General features: G+C 39.7%; 1 protein-coding gene across 2 annotated transcripts in view; it reads left to right on the top strand.

The window, feature by feature from the left end:
* The window catches only part of sptlc3 (serine palmitoyltransferase, long chain base subunit 3), a 154,668-nt gene that overhangs the window by 53,603 nt on the left and 82,527 nt on the right, over positions 1-18,538 (top strand). For both annotated transcript variants that reach the window (XM_073051272.1, XM_073051271.1), the window contains exons 3-4: positions 13,541-13,695; positions 15,799-15,947. In XM_073051272.1, the coding sequence (XP_072907373.1) occupies positions 13,541-13,695; positions 15,799-15,947 (304 nt within the window). The remainder of the gene's footprint in view (positions 1-13,540; positions 13,696-15,798; positions 15,948-18,538) is intronic.

Genomic DNA, 18,538 nt, shown 5'->3' with positions numbered 1-18,538 from the left:
CTCTCTTCAGCATGTTAGACATGTCCTCCACTGTGAAGACCAACAGAAAATAGTCGTTCAAATCCTTGGCCATTTTCTCATCAATTTCAATTCTCGTCCTCCAAGGGACCTCGGTTCACTTTGGCCACTCTTTTCCATTTAATATAATTACAAAAACTTTTACTATCTGTTTTTATATTTTATCCTAGTTCCGTAATCTATCTTCCCTTTATTGCTTGCTTAGTGATTGTTTGTTGCTTTTTAAAGTTTTCCCAACCTTCCAGTTTCCCACTACTCTTGGTGACAGTATGTACAAGCCATTAATTTGATGCCCTCTTTTATTTCCCTAGTCATCCAAGCCTGGCTCTCCCCACCCTTACCATCCTTGGTTTTAACTGGAATATATTTTTGTTGAGCACAGTGAAAAATCTCTTTGAAAGTTTTCCACTGTTCTTCAACCGTCCCACCTGTGTTACCAGTCTACCCTGTCCAACTGCTCCCTCATCCCATTGAGTCTCCCTTGTTTAGGCATAATACGCTGGTTTTAGATTGAACTATTGCACCCTCCATTTGTATGAGAAACTCGATCATACTGTGATCACTCTTTCCAAGAGGATCCCTAACTACAAGATTGTAAATTTTACTTGTCTCATTGCACAGGACCAGATCTAAGATGGCATTTTCCCTTGTAGGTTCAATAACATACTGTTCAAGAAAGCTACCATGTGTGCATTCTATGGAGTCCTCCTCAAGACTGCCTCAACCAACTTGATTCACCCAATCTGTGTGCAAGTTAAAGTCCCCCATGATAACTGCTGTTTCATTTTTACATGCCTCAGATATTCAAAGGTCCAATTTAATGTCAGAGAAATTATACAATATACATACTGAAATGCTTTTTCTTCACAAACATCCACAAAAACAGAGAAGTGCCCCAAAGAATGATCGACAGTTAAAAGTAAGAACCACAAGACCCCCCCCCCCCAGCTTCCCTCCCTCCCTCCCCGTGCATAAGCAGCAGCGAGCAACAATCCCTCTCTTCCCCCCCCCCCCCCACCGGCAAAAAAAAAGCAAGCATCAGCACCACCTCAAAGCACTCAAGCTTTTGCAAAGACACAGACTTGCAGTTACCCCAAAGACTTTGCGTTTCACTCGGCATTTGACATACCACAGATTCTCTCTCGCCCTAATAAGAGGTGTCTCCATTTTCCCAGCGAGCGGAGAAGCATAACAACCCTCGCTGGTTTACGATCTTAAAAGTCTGTTACGTCACTTTTTTCAAGCTCTGTGCCTGAAAATTCCAAAGATCCCGAGATTTTGGGCCCACAGCAGTAGATTTTCTGACTCCCCTGATGACACACAGGTCTCCTGCCGTGACACTGAACCCTTGGTGTGCCGGACAATGGTCAGTCCTGAAACCCGGAGAGTGGGTCCCATTCCCAAAAAGAACCAAAGTCAGAATGTAACTCCAGGTCAGGGTCTTCAAAAGAATCCTGAAAGGGAAAAATAAAGATACTAAAAAAAATAGAGCTGCTTCCAAAGATGTAAGCAAAGGAGTTGCAGTTTAGCCTCATCTTAACTTCGCTCCACCTCCCAGATATTTCTCTGTTTATTGCCTGTGCCAATGTAATGTTATTATTTGGTGGCCAATAGACAACTTCCAGCAGTGATTTTTTTTTTCCTTTACTATTCCTAATCTCTACCCAGATGGATTCAACATTCTGCTCCTTAGATCTTATATCATATCTTACTATCGCCCTGATCTCATTCTTAATTAGAAGCACTACCCCACCTCCCTTACCTTCCTGTCTATCCTTACGTATTACTTGATATCCTTGGATATTTAATTCCCAGTCCTCTCCACACAGCAACCACGATTCTGTAATGGCCACAATATCATACCCCTTTATACTAATTTGTGCCACAAGTTCACTGACCTTGTACGAATATTACGGGCATTCAGATAATGTGCCTTTACACTTATTGCCTTGAACAAGGACTCCTAAGTCCCTCTGATGTTTGGGCCTTTTCCCCATTTAGATAATAATCCACACTGTTGTTCCTTTTACCAAAATGAATTATCTTACATTTCCCAACATTATTCCATCTTCCACTTTTTTGTCTATTCTTCCAATTTGTCTTAAGTCCTGCTGCAATCGCATTGCTTCCTCAGCACTACCTACCCCTCTACCTATCTTTGTATCATCCGCTAACTTTGCCACAAAGCCATCAATTCTATTATCCAAATCATTGACAAACAATGTGAAAATAGTGGTCCCAATACTGACCCCTGAGGTACACCACTAGTCAATGGCAGCCAACCATAAAAGGCCCCTTTTATTCCCACTCAATGCCTCCTACTTGTCAACCATTCCTCTATCCATGCCAGTATCTTTCCTGTAACACCATAAGATTTTAACTTATTAAGCAGCCTCATGTGTGGCACCTTATCAAATTCCTTCTGAAAATCCAAATAGATGACATCTACTGCCTCTCCTTGTCCATTCTGCTTGTTACTGCCTCGAAGAACTGTAGCAGATTTGTCAAACAAGATTTCCCTTCACAGAAACCAGGCTGACTTTGACTTATTTTATCATTAGTCTCCAAGTACCCTAAAATTTCATCCTTAACGATAGACTCCAACACTTTCCAAACCACTGAGGTCAGGCTAACTGGCCTGTAATCTCCTTTCCTTTGTCTTTCTCCCTTAAAGTGTGCAGTGACACTTGCAATCTTCCAGTCCTCCAGGACCATGCCAGAATCAAGTGATTCTTGAAAGGTCATGACCAATGCATCCATTATCTCTTCAATAACCTCTCTCCAGACTCTGGGTGTAGTCCTTCTGATCCAGGTGACTTATCCACCTTGAACCATTTGAGTTTGCCTAGCACCTTTTCCTTTGTCATAGCAATGGCATTCACGGACCTCTGGCACACTGCTGGTGTCCTCCATAGAGAAGACATGCAAAGTACCCATACGTTCATCTGCCATTTCTTTGTCCCCCGTCCCCCCATTACTACCTCACCAGCATCATTTTCCAGTGGTCGAATATCAACTCTCACCTCCCTTTACTCTTTATATAACTGAAAAAAATCTTTGTTTCCTGCTTTATATTAGTGGCTAATTTGCCCTCATGTTTCCATCTTTTCCCTTTTTATAACTTTTTAGTTGCCTTTTGTTGGGTTTTAAAAGCTTCCCAATCATCCAACTTCCCACTCACTTTTGCTACCTTATATGCCCTTTCCTTGGCTTTTATGCAGACCGTAATTTCCCTTGTCAGCCGCGGTTGCCTAGCCCTGCCATTTGAGAACTACTTTTGTGGGACATATCTGTCCTGCGCCTTGTGAGCTATTCCCAGAAACTTCAGCCATCTCTGCTCTGCCTTCATCCCCACCAGTATCCTCCTCCAATCTACCTGGGCAAGCTCCACTCTCATGCCTCTGTAATTCCCTTTATTCCATTGCGATACTGATACGTGTGGGTTACGCTTCTCCCTCTCAAATTGCAGGGTGAATTCAATCATATTATGATCTCTGCCTCCCAAGGGTTCCTTTACATTAAGCTCCCTAATAAGATCTGGGTTATTACACAACACCCAGTCTAAGATAATGTTTCCCCAAGTAGGCTCAAGCATAAGCTGCTCCAAAAAGCCATCTCATAAGCACGGCTTGCGATCCAATACCAACCTAGTTTTCCCAATTCCCCTTGCATATTGAAATCCCCCATTACAATTGTGTCAGTACCCTTATTACATGCCTTTTCCAGCTCCCTTTGCAATTTCAACCCCACATCTTGGCTACCATTTGGAGGCCTATATATGAATCCCATAATTTTTTTTACCCTTGCAGTTTTTTAGCTCTACCCACAAAGATTCAGCATTCTCTGACCCCGTGTCACCTCTTTCTAAAGATGTAATTCTATCTCTTATCAACATTACCACCTGTGCTTTCCTGTCGGTCCTTTTGATACTGTAGTTTTCTCCTTCAGGTGTAAGAACAGGATCCCAGTAAGATTAACCTTTTACTGTTCACTCTTCCACATTAATGTATGGTGAAAACTGTTGATAAAACAATACAAAATATATACAGTATTTGTTTCCTTGGCATCACATTTACATCATAAATACTTGTAAAAGTAAAGCTACAAGAAACTATATTACATTAAAGTACAACATACAGTCAGAATCTACCTACGCCATCAACTGCTTTAAATACTTTAACACAAACTATCCGGTAACACTTTCAATAGGACAAGAAAATAATTTTATCAACTGTCATTACTTTTAACAGAATCAACGTTAACATTTTACTTCAACATATCGATTATCTTATGAACTTACGGCGTTGCTTCTATGATGTTTCTTAATGCATAGAATGAAACTTTTCTCGTGCTGATCCTGCACACACAAGCCCCCACCTTCCCATTTCTCCAAACCGGTATTTTCCCACAAGACGTAGCAAAACCGGGTGTGAAGTCATCGCATGCCGCAGTACCTCACAGCTAATGAATTTACTTTCAACAGTCGTAACTTTAACTAGAAAACGATTACAAACGAATTACTAAAACGAAAATGTAATAAACTAAACACATGCCTTAAGGGCAACACAGGTACAAAGTATATGCTTGGATGTTAAGTTCCCAACTATGGCCTTCTTTTAGCCACTACTCAGCGATGCTCACAACGTCATACTGACCAATCTCTAATTGCGTCATGAGGTTGTCCATTTTATTCCGAATGCTATGTGCATTTAAATAGAGCCCCTTCTGTCCTACATTATTCACCCTTTTGAATTTTGCATCTGTGGTACAATCAAATTCTTTGCTCTTCTTGTATTTGTACCCAATCATTGGCTTGTCCTACCTTACATTCATGTTACACCCATCACCTATTTGGAAACCGGCTGGCTCATCCTCAGCTCTATCATACTGGTTCCCATCCCCCCTGCCTTATTACAGTCGGCCCTCCTTATCTGCAGGTTCTGCATGCGCGGATTCAACTGACTGTGGATCAGGAAAACCCAGAAGTTCTCTCTCCAGCACTCGTTGTTTGAGCACGTACTGACTTTTTTTCCTTGTCATTATTCCCTACATAGTACAGTATAGCAACTATTTACATAGCATTTACATTGTATTAGGTATTATAAGTAATCTAGAGATGATTTAAAGTACAGGCAGTCCCCGGGTTATGAACGAGTTCTGTTCCTGAGTCTGTCTTTAACTCGGATTTGTACGTAAGTCGGAACAGGTACATCTGGTATTATTTAGCATCAGTTAATCAAAAATTTGTCTTAGTATATATTTTACCTTTCTATGCATATAACACTTAAGAAACTTATGTATTTCAATAATTAAACCACTGTGTTGCTTAGTAATAATTGTAGCTTTCAACAGGGCAGGACCTTTCACATGCTCCATTATTCTCACTTTATCCTTTAAGATTGTTCCGATCATTGACCGACTGTAGCCTAACGCTTTTCCAATGACAAATGGCGTTTCACCTCTTTGTAATCACTTTATTCTTATCACTATTTTCAACTGTGATCGTTTTGCGTCAACAGAACAGAAGCACTGCGGATTCAGCAGCAGCTGCAGACGGCAGGTCCTGAGCTCCCCCGGGTCCTAAAGTCTACCCGCACTGAGACAGGTTAAATAAGGGACGAAAGTCCATGTTTTTTTGGTATCTGCGGGGGGTCCTGGAACTAATCCCCCGCGGATAAGGAGGGGCGACTATAGTTTAAACCTCTCCTAACAGCTCTAGTAAACCTACCCGCAAGAAATCATAGGAACATTGGAGGAGACGAGGACAATAAAATTCACCTGTAGGTTGGTAAGGGTCTGGAACTCACTTGCTGAAATGGTGGCAGATGCAGAAACCCCCATCACATTCAAACAGTACTTGGATGTGTATATGAAGAGCTGTGACCTGCAGCTCTCTGGATCGAGTGCCGGAAACCAAGATTTTGTGGGTAGCTATATTTCAACCAGTACATACATAGTAGGTTGAATAGCTTCTTATAAAATTTCAGTGCTTGGAAATGGTATTACCTCCACATTTCTCTCCAGTGAGAACAGCTTGCATTAACTAATATAAGCTTTCAGATTGTAAAACATCTCAAAACACTTTCAAGAGCATTATTAAACAAAATTTACTTGCTGACCATCTTATGGGGGCTTTAAGGACATGACCTGAAGATAGGTCGGAGATAAGTTTTGAAAAACATCTTGACAGGAGGGAAGAGAAGAGGAGAAATCCAGAAAGGGACCTATTGCAAGTTACTGCACATTGTTTAATTTTTGATGTGTATATTATTATTCTGTACTTTATTATTAATTAAGTCTGCACACTACTAAGTTAAATGTTGCTGCTGTAACGAAACAATTTCCCACTCGGGATCAATAAAGTATGTATTCTTCTTATTAATATTATTATCATCAGCATCTCTAGAGCTGACCTGGCAGTTGAAGGCACAGTGGTCAGGTGTGAAGGAGTTATGTGTGGTGATCAAAGGGCCAGAAAGGACAGACCATGGGTACCTTTGCAGGGTTGTAGTGCTTGAGGAGATTTCAGTTATTAGTAAGGGATAAAGGTTTGAAATACCAGGATGAACATTTCAAAATCAAAACAATGACTTGGAGCTAGTATGGGTCTGTAAGTAAATGGATGACAGTTAAACAAAACTTGATGCTAATCGGTTTTGGAGAAGTCAATGGGTTAACATCAGACTTGACAAGTGAACCAATCCTAACCCCAAGAACTTCATTGCAAGGACTAGAGAGAAGGTCGACTGATAGTCTCCCAGCTACTAAACAGGCATTAATGAGCAACACCCTTGAGTTTGGCCCCGTGCTTGCCTCTCAGTCAACTAGAAAGTAAAACTGAGTTGCACAACAGCAATGTTGTATGCAATTAATGGGCCGATAATGAAGCACTGTGCATTATAAACTCTTCAGCTGGTGCTAATGTACTGTCTACTATCATCATGAGGCTATATATGGGTCACTTTCATTGTATAGGGGGCATGATCAATGTAAAAATGTTATCAAGGACCTACAGCTGTTTTAGAGAAGCAGTATTATAATGAAATTCTTAAAGGGACATGGCTGTTGTGAAAGTGCTACGGTCATGAAAGTGTTCAAGGGGCCATAGATATTGTGAAACTTCTCGAGTCTAACTTTCACATTGACAGCACTTTAGTAATTTGATAAAAGGAAATGTACTTCCATAATTATCTTAACATAGCTTTAAATGGAATTAAAGTGTCGGCACCTTGTATTTAGGAGAACCAAACCCAAAGAGAAGTGATGTGACAGAGGGAGGATGTTCAGCGCTGGAAGGAGTTATTGGATTAGGGAGGTGCCGCTATTAAGGCCCCTAATGTGGAATGAGGGAGAGCAGAATTAATTTACTTCCAATAAATAAAATTGCTTAATGCAATAGTGAAGCTTCCAAGTTGGCAGGTGAATGAGAGAGCATCATGAGATTGTGGAGCCTGTTTTCTGCTGCAAGAGTGGAAGCAAGCAGTCATTGTGAGGGCAGGGTAATAAAATTCTACCTGTAGCTGGATTGCACACCAAGCCCCTGTATGCCATTCTCCGGTTAAGCAGATAGCCTGAGAGGTGGCAGTGATTGGACATGCAGCAGCCAAAGTGGTTCTGAGCAGGGCATTGGAGAAGTTTGGTGTGTTGGCCACGTCACAGTCTGAAGCGATTTTGACCCAATTGCTGCTGTGGGTGAAAAGAGCTTTGCACATAGCTGTGGAAACACCTACTGCTGTTTAAAAAAAATCACCGTGAAGGTTGGTCACTTAGTAGGAATGACCTCAGCCAATTTGCACAAAGCAGGGTCTCACACGAAGTGATTGGTGACTAATAATCTGTATTAATGTTGTTTGTTGAGGATAAGTATTTGTCCAAAATACAGAGGACTACATCAGTATTCTCCTTTAGAAAGATCCATAGGACTTCTTAACTCAATTTAAAATTTCATCTGCAAGATGACAACTCAGACAGCACGACACTGCGCTTGAACATCAGTGAAGAGTTTTCTGCTCAGTCTTTTGGCTTGTGACAGAGAAGAGTCTGCTGATCTGTGACTGATTGGGCTCCGTGCCTGATAGCACATTATAGATCATGTCCCCGGCTCACAAAGGATCCTTGCATATTTTAATTAAAGCCCAGGAGGAGATACATGGCTGCTCAAATTAACACTAACCAAGCACACTTTTTCCCCAGAGTACTATTAAAAACTCAAATCATAGAGTATGAAAAATACGAATGAATTAAGTGATGCTAGTTACATAGTCCATGGTCCTGTGGAATCTTTCAGCTGCCTCTCAGGTAGACAAGAACAGTATTAATTTGAAGAGCAGTGAATTTACTTTCATTGCCCCATCTGTTAATGATTCCTCACCACCATGTGACATGTTACCTGACATTCCTTGGTTGTGCAAGCCACATTACAAAATTCTTGCAGTACAATAATGGCAGTGCTTCAGAAAAGCATTTTGCCAGGTGTGAGCATTTAGTGACAAATAGCCTGAGGCAGCAACAGAAGGTAGTGAACTTCAAGCCCTGGTTTTCATGATTTCAAGCATATATTTTGGCTAGCATATACTGAGAAGCTGGCTGATTTCCACTGTTTCTCATCTCAGGCATCTGTATGTGATGGCCATATTGTGTAGTGTAGCACAAGTTTCTGATGATCTTTGCTTTGAATGTCTGTTTAAAGAGAGTACAGCTACTAATGTTGCAACCTGATATCAAAGGATCCTGGGATAGGGAGTAAGTCGTGCCTATGATCTGCCTTCAATTCATATAAAAGAAGAAAAGATGTTATACTGTTTTTAAAAGACACATTGGCTTTTTAGAATTGGCTTTGATGTGGGAATGCATTGCCCTTTGTGACAATTGCTACCACAGGGTGTAGTTGAAGGGAAGTGAGTTAAACTTATGAGTAAGCAGAGAGATAAATTGACAGTGTTAGATGCAATAACTTGGGGAAAGAAATAATCAGGTGGATGGACTCATGGGGCTGAATAGCCTGTTTCTGGCTGTACGTTCTGTGCATGTTGTCGCGGAGAGAGGGACTGGCATAAAGGGAGTTTGGGAGGGTGTTATGTTAAATTGGAGCCCAGCAGACTCAGACAGTAAAGAACAAGATGAAACCAAGTGTTAGCTGGTAACGGGTGCAGTGATTTGGTTCACTACAGCAGGTCTCTATTTATGTCAATGCTTGTAAATTTTCTTTGAAAGTAAGTTCTTCAGTGTGGACCATGAAGCGAGAAGTTCAGATTGGCATTGACAAATTTGTACCTGATGTCAGCCACAATGCCTACCACCAAGGAAACTGTGATGTTCTGGAAGGGAAAAGCAATAAAAGGCACCCTGATTAATTAGTTGCTGTGAGGGAGTGAGTATTTTCTTTATGGGTAGCAACCTTCTGATTCTTGTACAGTATTTAATCTCGTTAAATAAAGATGTAGGTTCTGACCAGTGCCCTTGTAGTCAATTAAGGTACAATATATCATGGCAGTCAATCTGTGCACAACAATCTCCCCCATCTAGCAGGGTTGATACTAGGCTGTGTGAGGGTAAAGTGGACCAGAAATTTCACATTAAGTTTCTTTCATTTGGCAAAGAATTTAAAAACACGGGTTTCCCACGGAACAATACAACAGGGCTATGCATTTCAAAGGAGAGATTAATTTCCATAAGCAGGTACAATTTAAAATTTCTTAGTATCTCTTAGAGTGAATACAAAAGAACTAGAGTCTACATAGCACCATCCAGAGACAGAGAAGCAGTTTCAGCGACAGGTTACTGTCGATGCAATGCTCCTCAGACAGGATGAAGAGGTCAATACTCCCCAATGCCATTAGGCTTTACAATTCAACTGCCAGGACTTAAGAACTTTTTTTAAAGCTATTATTAATGCTTTTTGAGTTAGTGATTTAGATGCATATCATATTATTACTGAGTTAAGTATTGTATGTAATGAGTTTTTGCTACAACAAGTGTATGGGACATTGGAAAAAATGTTGAATTTCCCCATGGGGATGAATAAAGTATCTATCTATCTATCTATCTATCTATTAGTAGATTTTTCTATTTCTACAAAGTGCTGTTTCAATCCAGAGTGCGTTCAATGAGATTACGATTGCTAATTACCTCACCATCAAAGATGTGAGTCACCAGTTCATCAAAAACTTATCTGTGTCCCGTCACGGAAATTTCTACAAGAAAAGGTCAGAGCCTCGGGGTACTGCAGCAAACGGCTTACCTCCTGACGCTCCAAATTATACTGCCACTCTTAAGACAGAAGTTTACAGCATCATAGCACACTCACCACTTGCCTGAATGTGTGTGACTCCAAAAACTCTCAAAAAAACTTGATGCCATCCAAGACAAAACAACTAATTAGGTTGACATTGCACCTTCTACCTTACACATTCATTCCTTCCTCTGCCAGCACCTTATGATGTGATGCTTTCAAATGTTTATCTAATTCCTTTTTGAAAACTACTGAGGAATCTGGATTCATCAGTCTAATAAATGTTCTATTCCAAACTTTAAGTGTGTGTGGCATGTAAAGCCTTCTCATATCTTATCTGTTTCTCTTGCCAAACCTTAAATCTATGTCTCTTGTTACTTTTCTCTTGACAATTGAAAGCAGCTTGACTTCATTTTTATCTTCAGCCTTTGCGATAGTAAGCATCTTTAAAGAGTTGGGCTGTAAAAGGATGAACCTTAATTTCTCCAGTCTATGCCTATAGCATCTCTAAGTAATCTAGTAAATCTCTTATATGATATCTCAAGTCCTTGTACCATTTGTGAAGAATGGGGCCCAGAAGTGAATGCTTTCATGGCTGAGGTAGACACATATTTCATTCAGTTTTCTCACAACTATCTCATTCTGAGCTCAGTGCCACGGTTTATAAAGCCTCTAAGCATTATTGACTGCTTTCCTAATCTCCAGTGCTGTAGCTTCCAAAACGTTAATGTACATGCTCCCCAAATATAGAGTCTTCCACCTGAAAATTAAACCCAACAAAGTGGAGGAGTGAATATCACTCTTTGTGGTGGGACGGAGTGGAGTCCCACATGTTCCACAGCTTAAAGTCGGGGAGTCGTAAATTATTATTCAGCTTTTTAATAATAATTGTGGTAATATATCATTGTTGGGATGAGATTTACCCCCTATGTTAAGTACAGTAGAAGTTTAAAGGGCAGTCACTTGCCAATATTAAGTTTAAATTTTCCTTTGCTTTGGCTTCTTTAGTTATATTTGACTGTAAATGCACTGGAAGGTACTGAGCTGTTTGATAGTTTTTGCTCTTGATTTAGAGTACAGCTCCTTAGGGAATTTCAGTGCACTGATTTTTGCATCATCTTCCCAGCTGTGTAAACTGTAAGTGCTAAACCTACCAAAATTTCTGTGTCCTCTAATTCTGACTTTTTTTTTGCTCATTCCCCCCTGTAATCGCATCATCATTGATTGATTGATGTTGATCGCCTTCTTAATGCCTGGCATTCCCTCCCTAAAGTTCTTGCCTTTTCTCTCTTTACACTTTTTAAGATCTATCTTGAATCCTCTGTCTATAACAAACCTGCCCCCAATATCTCCATGTATGACTGTGTGTCAAATTGGTTTTTTTTGTAATTTATTTTTTATTGAAGTTTATCATCAAACAAACATTTCCTTAAGATGTATTTTGGATACTGCACATATATGTCATATAATCATATTTGTCACAAACCTCCACATAATAATTATCTGAGGTATACACTCATGGAAAGGAGAGGAGAGAAAGAACAATCGAAATAAGAAAACTATGTACAAAGTAGGGAGTGATTTTTTTTTACAACATATTCACTGACTTGTGAGAATAAAATCAGGCATATGAGGTGTTATGTAGTTAAACCATTTTTCCCAGTATGAATTAAATTGTTCCAACTTGTGATTAACAGTTGCTGTTATCTTCTCCATTTTGTAAATGTCCATTGTAATTTCCATCCATACATTTAAAGTTGGGCTCTCCTGTGATAACCATTTCCTAGTAAGGGCCTTCTTACCAGCCACCAGCAGTATATTCATTAAATATTTATCTCTTTTCAACCATCCTTGAGATATATACCCAAAATATATGGTCTTACTCTCTAAGGGTATTTCACAGTTAAAGATGTCTTGTAAGGCATTATCTTTCCCACTCCAATAGTCTTTGATAACGGGACATTCCCAGAAAATATGATAATGGTTTGCATTTTGATTTCCACAACCTCTCCAGCAAACAGGGATGTTACTATCGTAACGGGATTTCTGAGAGGGTGTAATAAAATATCAAGTTTTTCCACCTGAACTCCCTCCATTTCTGTGAACTGGTACAATTCTATTGATACCTCCATATTATTGTCCATTCTCCCTCAGATATTATTATCCCTCCTTCTCCCATTTTGTTTTAATGTATGAAGTCGGACGTGTTTTAAGATTTGACAAACCCTTATACACACTTGAAATGATTCTGCTACCATTGTCTGAATTATTTGCTTTTCTAAATAGCTGTATCAGACATGTACTTGCCTTGGTTACATTTTTAACCGTCCTATTAACATACTGTCGCATCTGTAAATACCGATAAAAGTCTTGTTTTTCTAACAAGTGTTCCTCTCCGAGCATTTCAAAACTGAACAGTGTTCCTTCTTTCATTATATTGCAAATAGCTGTTATTCTTTTAGCTGTCCAGTCCTTAAATCTAGCATCCAGTTTATTCGGCGTAAAATCTGAGTCATACACACACCATTTAAGAATTGCAAAGTCTCTGGAGTTTATATTCTTTTATAATTGTTTTCCATATTATAAGAGTCAATTTCACCCACGGGTTATCAGTAGTATTTATGTAACTTCGTAGATTGTTATCAGCCAAAATTGCCTGTATGGGGATGAAAAGTATTCTCTCCTCAATGTTTTTCCATTGAGCGTCATATGATGGGTTACACCAGCATAACACAGCTCTCAACTGTGCTGCAAAATAATAATCTCTAAGAGAAGGTAGGCCCCATCCCCCCTTTTCCTTGGCTAATTGCAAAGTTTTGAGACAAACTCTAAGCCTTTTACCTTGCCATATATATCTTGATAGCATCTTGTTCCATTCATTAAATTGATTTTGGTTAATCTCTACTGGTAGAGTCTAAAAGAGATATAGTAGTCTGGGCAGTATATTCATTTTAATAGATTCAGTCCTTGAACTGAGACCAAGAAAAGGAATTAGGTTCCATCTTGTTATATCTTCCTTAATTTTTATATATATAGGCTGATAATTGCATTCTGATAATTTTGCCAAATCTTCTGGCATAATGATGCCCAAATATTTGACAGACTCTGTTTGCCATGCCCAAGGATATCTACTTCCAATTTCTCTTGGTGGGCTATAGTTAAATGAAAGTAGTTGGGTTTTATCTATGTTGACTGCGTGTCAAATTGTGAGTTTGAATTTACTTGGGGTATTTTGTTTGTTTAATGTACTTCATTGTCATAGCATTTATTGGTTGATGTTTCATGATGTAGGATTTTGTGCCGCTTTATCAAGACTTTGAAAATTTCTACAAAAGAAATCTGTACATGAGAGTGCGTGACAACTGGAACCGTCCAATCTGCAGTGTGCCTGGTCCTACATTTGACTTGGTGGAGAGAGTCAGCGATGATTACAACTGGTCTTTCAGGTACAATGTAAATTTGCACTCCAGTGAGACTGTTCTTTTATTATTGCTAGACTGAATTCCTGGAACTTCTTACTGAGCATCATTGTGAGAGTACCTTCATGGGAAAAACCGCAGTAACTCAGAAAGGTGACCCGCCGTCACCTTCTCAAGAATAGTTGAGGAATGGACATGAATGCTGATCATAGACTCATTGAAAAGTACAGCACAGAAACAGGCCCTTTGGCTCATCTAGTCCGTGCCGAACCATTTAAACTGCCTAGTCCCATAGTTTTACTAGTAGAATTCAGATTTTTAAAAAATTAATAAATAACGAATAGTACACAACTTTAGAGGTCAATTTGAAATCCATTTCCAGGCCTGCATGAACAAAGTCTACACCAACACCTTCACTTTGAATGACTACACAGCTGGAAATTAACCTTTTGAGATGAGACTACAAAACCAAGGTGCTGTCTGCTTTCTTGGGTGAATAAAAAAATATATCATAGCCTTTATTTTGAAGAACAGGTGATGGAACATCTAGAAGAGTTGATTGAAATGTCCACCCTAGAGCTAAGCCCAAACAAGTCTCCTTTAGATTGAGGCCTTCCATCAACAGCACTCAAACTGATCTTTACACATACTAGAATTAACACTTCTCCTCACAAGTATGTCCATGCCATAAAAATTGATAGGACATGCTTGGCCTTAATTTGCATGAAAAGAATGAAGTAAATAAGGATAGGTCAACTTGGTTTTGACAGCAGTATCAAAAAGGCAATCATGAATGAAAGAAATTTTAAAATAAAATTGACCATCTATCAAGATTTCATACTGTAATTTTAAAATTGGATAGAGAGTGACATGGAGTATAGACTCCAATATAGGTTAGTGGGGTCAATTGGCCTAGTTCTGTTAGGTTCTCATGAACTAAACAGTGAGGTATGCAGCAGAAGCAAAGAGTGAACATGGAGGGAAAAGAAAATGGTGGAGTAGGTAAAGAATGTGAAAGGGAACTCTGATGTTCTGCAAGAAACAACAACCCATTAGATACTGAGGAAATGCAGTGGGTTGGTCTGAATCTGGATCAAAGGTAGAGCTTTTAAACATACTTCTATTTTGGTATGGTCTATATCCATTTTGTCTGGATCTGCATCAGGTTTCCAGCAACAGGCAAAAATGCTCCCTTCTCTTCCTCCTCCTCGACTGGCAGAAACTGTTGGCTAGGTCTTCTGACCATGATCTCCTCCCACTAAGGTACTCTTGCTGCCCACCAACTAGGCTGCTGATCCATAGCCCCACGCGTGCTCCCAGCAGGTGTCTGTGGATAAATTTGTGTAACTGGCTAATTTTCTACCCTATCTTATAGTCCCCATCTGCAATTTGGTAACTCAGTGAGTATTGTAAATGTAACCAGAGGCTTTGGGGTCTGTGTGCCTCAGTGTCACATGAAAGTCCCGAGAATTTCCAAAAGAGAAATTGACCATTTGACCCAATACATCTGTGTTTATTGTTCACACAGACCTCCTTCCACTCATCTTCCTCTACCTTGTACCTCTGGCGATACACTTCCTCAGGGACACAAGCAGATCCTCAACTAGTCCATCATTCCCTTCCAGACCAGGGTCAATTCTTGATAGAAAGCTGCAATCCAAAGTGCAGCTGCAGGTGGGTCACCCTTTGGATATTCCAGGGCCGGGAGGAAATGGTGGAACTACAACCATTTCGGGGAACATTGGGAGTTGGAGGGGAATGAGGTGTCCTACCAAAATTTACAGCAGGAGGCTTTTGATTCTTGATTGATTTCTTACCCGTGGAAGAATGGACAGTTTGGCTAGTAGATTATTCTGAAATAGGGCCCATTATTGACTCAATCTGGGATGTGAATGTGATCCACCTGTCAGTCAAAGCACTCAAGCTTTTCTGTTCATGTTTGAGTGGGTGTTTAAGCCAGCAGCTGCTATTGCTGAGGGCTGATAACCTGTGGTGCATTAACCCACAGTGACAAATTCCTACAAAGGTCATTGATTCTTTGCACAAGTGGGGTGAAGCATTTAAGTTATTTTTTTGGCATGCAATAAACCCTGTTGCAATACATTAATATCAAACATTGATTTTGTGCAGATACACAGGACGAGTAATTAAGGATGTGATAAACATGGGCTCGTATAACTACCTGGGTTTCGCTGAAAACAAAGGGGAATCCTTGAACTCTGTGGCAGAGGTTACAATGACGTACGGAGCAGGAGTGTGCAGTACAAGTCAGGAAATGGGTATGTTAACAGCAAGTGGTGAGCAAACATTTACCACGTCTCTGTTTACCAGCAAGATAACAAGCCTGCAATAAATGGTTGATAGTTGATTGCATGTTGGAAAAAAAATGGGTGTGACACCTGTCACCAATTACTTTTCACATTTGCTTCTTATGGTGATATTAGTGCAGAAGGCTAATGAGCAATGCAGTTTATTCACAACTGCCCATCAGTTATTTGCAATATTTTCTTCCCAGCTGGGGTCACTTCTGTAAAATGTGTCGTTACACCATAAATGAAAGAGGACCTTGCAGTTCTCTGAAGCTTTTCATGTGAGGAAATATTTAAGGAATGTGCTGTCTATAGAATGTGGAAATATAGCAACCAATTTGACACAGGAAGCTTCTACAGTGACCTGACCACAGTTCAATAAAATGCATTAGGAATTTTGGTTGAGGAATAGATAATTGACCAGGACAACAATTCTTTTTTTTCTTTCTAAAGAAGTGCTGTAAGATCTTCAACTTGATTTGAAAGGGAACTCAATAATTTAGGCATAGAAGACCAGTGATGTTCAGCAAGATCAGACCTAATGCCTCTAATGTAGATGTAAATTGGAAGATGAGACGATAATTGGTGGAGTTGTGGACAGTGAAGAAAGTTGTCAGAGGATGCAGGGTAGAGATCAGTTTGATATCTGGGCAGAGAACAGGAGGTGGAATTTAATCCAGAGCAGGGTGAAGTGTTGCAATTCGGAAGAACAAATGTAAGGGGGATATACACAGTAAATTGGAATGGGATACAGTGAAAAGCTTTTGTTTTGCACGTTATCCAGACAGATCATACTGTACATAATCTCATCAAGGTAATAAAAAGACAGCAATGCAGAATATGGTGTAGCAGTTAGAGAAAGGGCAGTGCAGGTAGGCAAATGAAGTACAAGGTAGATTGGGATATAAACATTTCATCTTTTAGTATATAGCAAGTGTATTCAAGAGTCTGATATCAGTGGAACAGAATCTGCCCTCATCTGGTGGTGTATAATCTCAGGCTTTTGTATCTTTTGTCTTGAAAGGCGAGGAGTGAAAAAATAACTGGAGTAGGAAGGGTCTTTGATTACGTTTGCTGTTTTCCCGAGGCAGTAGGAAGTGTAAACAGAATAATCGGAGGGGAGGCTGGTTTGCTTGATGGAATGGGCTGTATTTACAATTCCCTGCAGTTTCTTACTGTCATGTTTTGTATAGAAAGACATGAAGTAATTGCCGTTGCACAAATCAAGCTCCTGAAAACTAATGAAATTTGTGGGCATTCAGGATAAGGTGTTTGCCACTTAGAATTTTAAGAAATGCAAAGATCTTTTCTATTGTTTAATCCAGAGGCCATTTCAATCATGGCACATATTTTGACTGATTTTTGGTCAGGGATGTGCACAGTACAATTTATCCATGATCTTATTGAATGGTGGAATGGGCCGAGGAGGGAGAATGTTATTTATTACTTGTTATTTACGAGGGGTGATTGATAAGTTCTTGGCCTAAGGTAGAAGGAGTCAATTTTAGAAAACCTAGCACATTTATTTTTCAACATAGTCCCCTGCTACATTTACACACTTAGTCCAGCAGTCATGGAGCAACGGATCTTGGACCTCCAGAAAGTGATTCAGATAGATGATTGATAAGTTCGTGGCCTGAGGTAGAAGGAGATAAGTTATACAGCTCTGATTACATGCACATGCAGTTCAACTCTGAGTGATTATGCAGAAAGTTTGAAGTTAATAATTCATCGGGGTGATTGATAAATTCGTGGCCTAAGGTAGAAGGGGATGAGTTATTAACTTTAAACTTTCTGTATGCTCCACGACCACTGGACTAAGTGTGTAAATGTAGGAAGGGACTACGTTGAAAAATAAATGTGCTAGGTTTTCTAAAATTGACGCCTACCTTAGGCCACGAACTTATCAATCACCACTCATATATTAGATGTGTCACAGAAGGAAGTCTTTCAGCACATCGAGACTGAATCAGTTTTGAGATCTGTTGCACACGTTCAGATGGTTTTATTTGTTGAAGGTATGTGGGATCTTAACTCTAATTTCTGCAACTAAAAATCTATTTGATTTTGGAGCTTAAAAGGCCAATCAATTAACTCTTCACTCTTAACACTGAAAATATACTGAAGGGATTGAAAATAGGAGCTTTTTGTTTTCCCCTCTTTGTGGGATTTGAACTGGTTGTTCATTTCCAAGCACTATATTTCCATTCTCCCTGCACTATATTCCATTGGTGTCACTTGAGTAATGACTATTGTGTTTTGAATGAATGAATTTGTTTAAATTTCAATTGAGGTCCAACCCAGAGGGAAGTGTCTAATGGAGCTCTCTGAGGTAGGAATTAACATTTCTAAATACATGTTATTGACCTAGACTTGGCTGCAGGGTTCTGTTTTCAAATTTGCAGGCAATGCAAGAGTTGGAGACATGGCGAACTATAGGGAAGATAATAGGAGATCTAGACTGGCTGGTGGGTAGGTGGCATATGAAAGTGAACCATTCAGTAGCACTTAGTGATGTGGAGAAATGTGAACTTTGTGAGAGGAGAAAAGAGAGACAATAT

This window comes from Hemitrygon akajei, chromosome 7 (assembly GCF_048418815.1).
Source record: "Hemitrygon akajei chromosome 7, sHemAka1.3, whole genome shotgun sequence".
NCBI classification, from domain to species: Eukaryota; Metazoa; Chordata; class Chondrichthyes; order Myliobatiformes; family Dasyatidae; genus Hemitrygon; species Hemitrygon akajei.
Note: the sequence above shows the minus strand (reverse complement) of the source record. Positions and strands in the feature narration are given on the sequence as shown.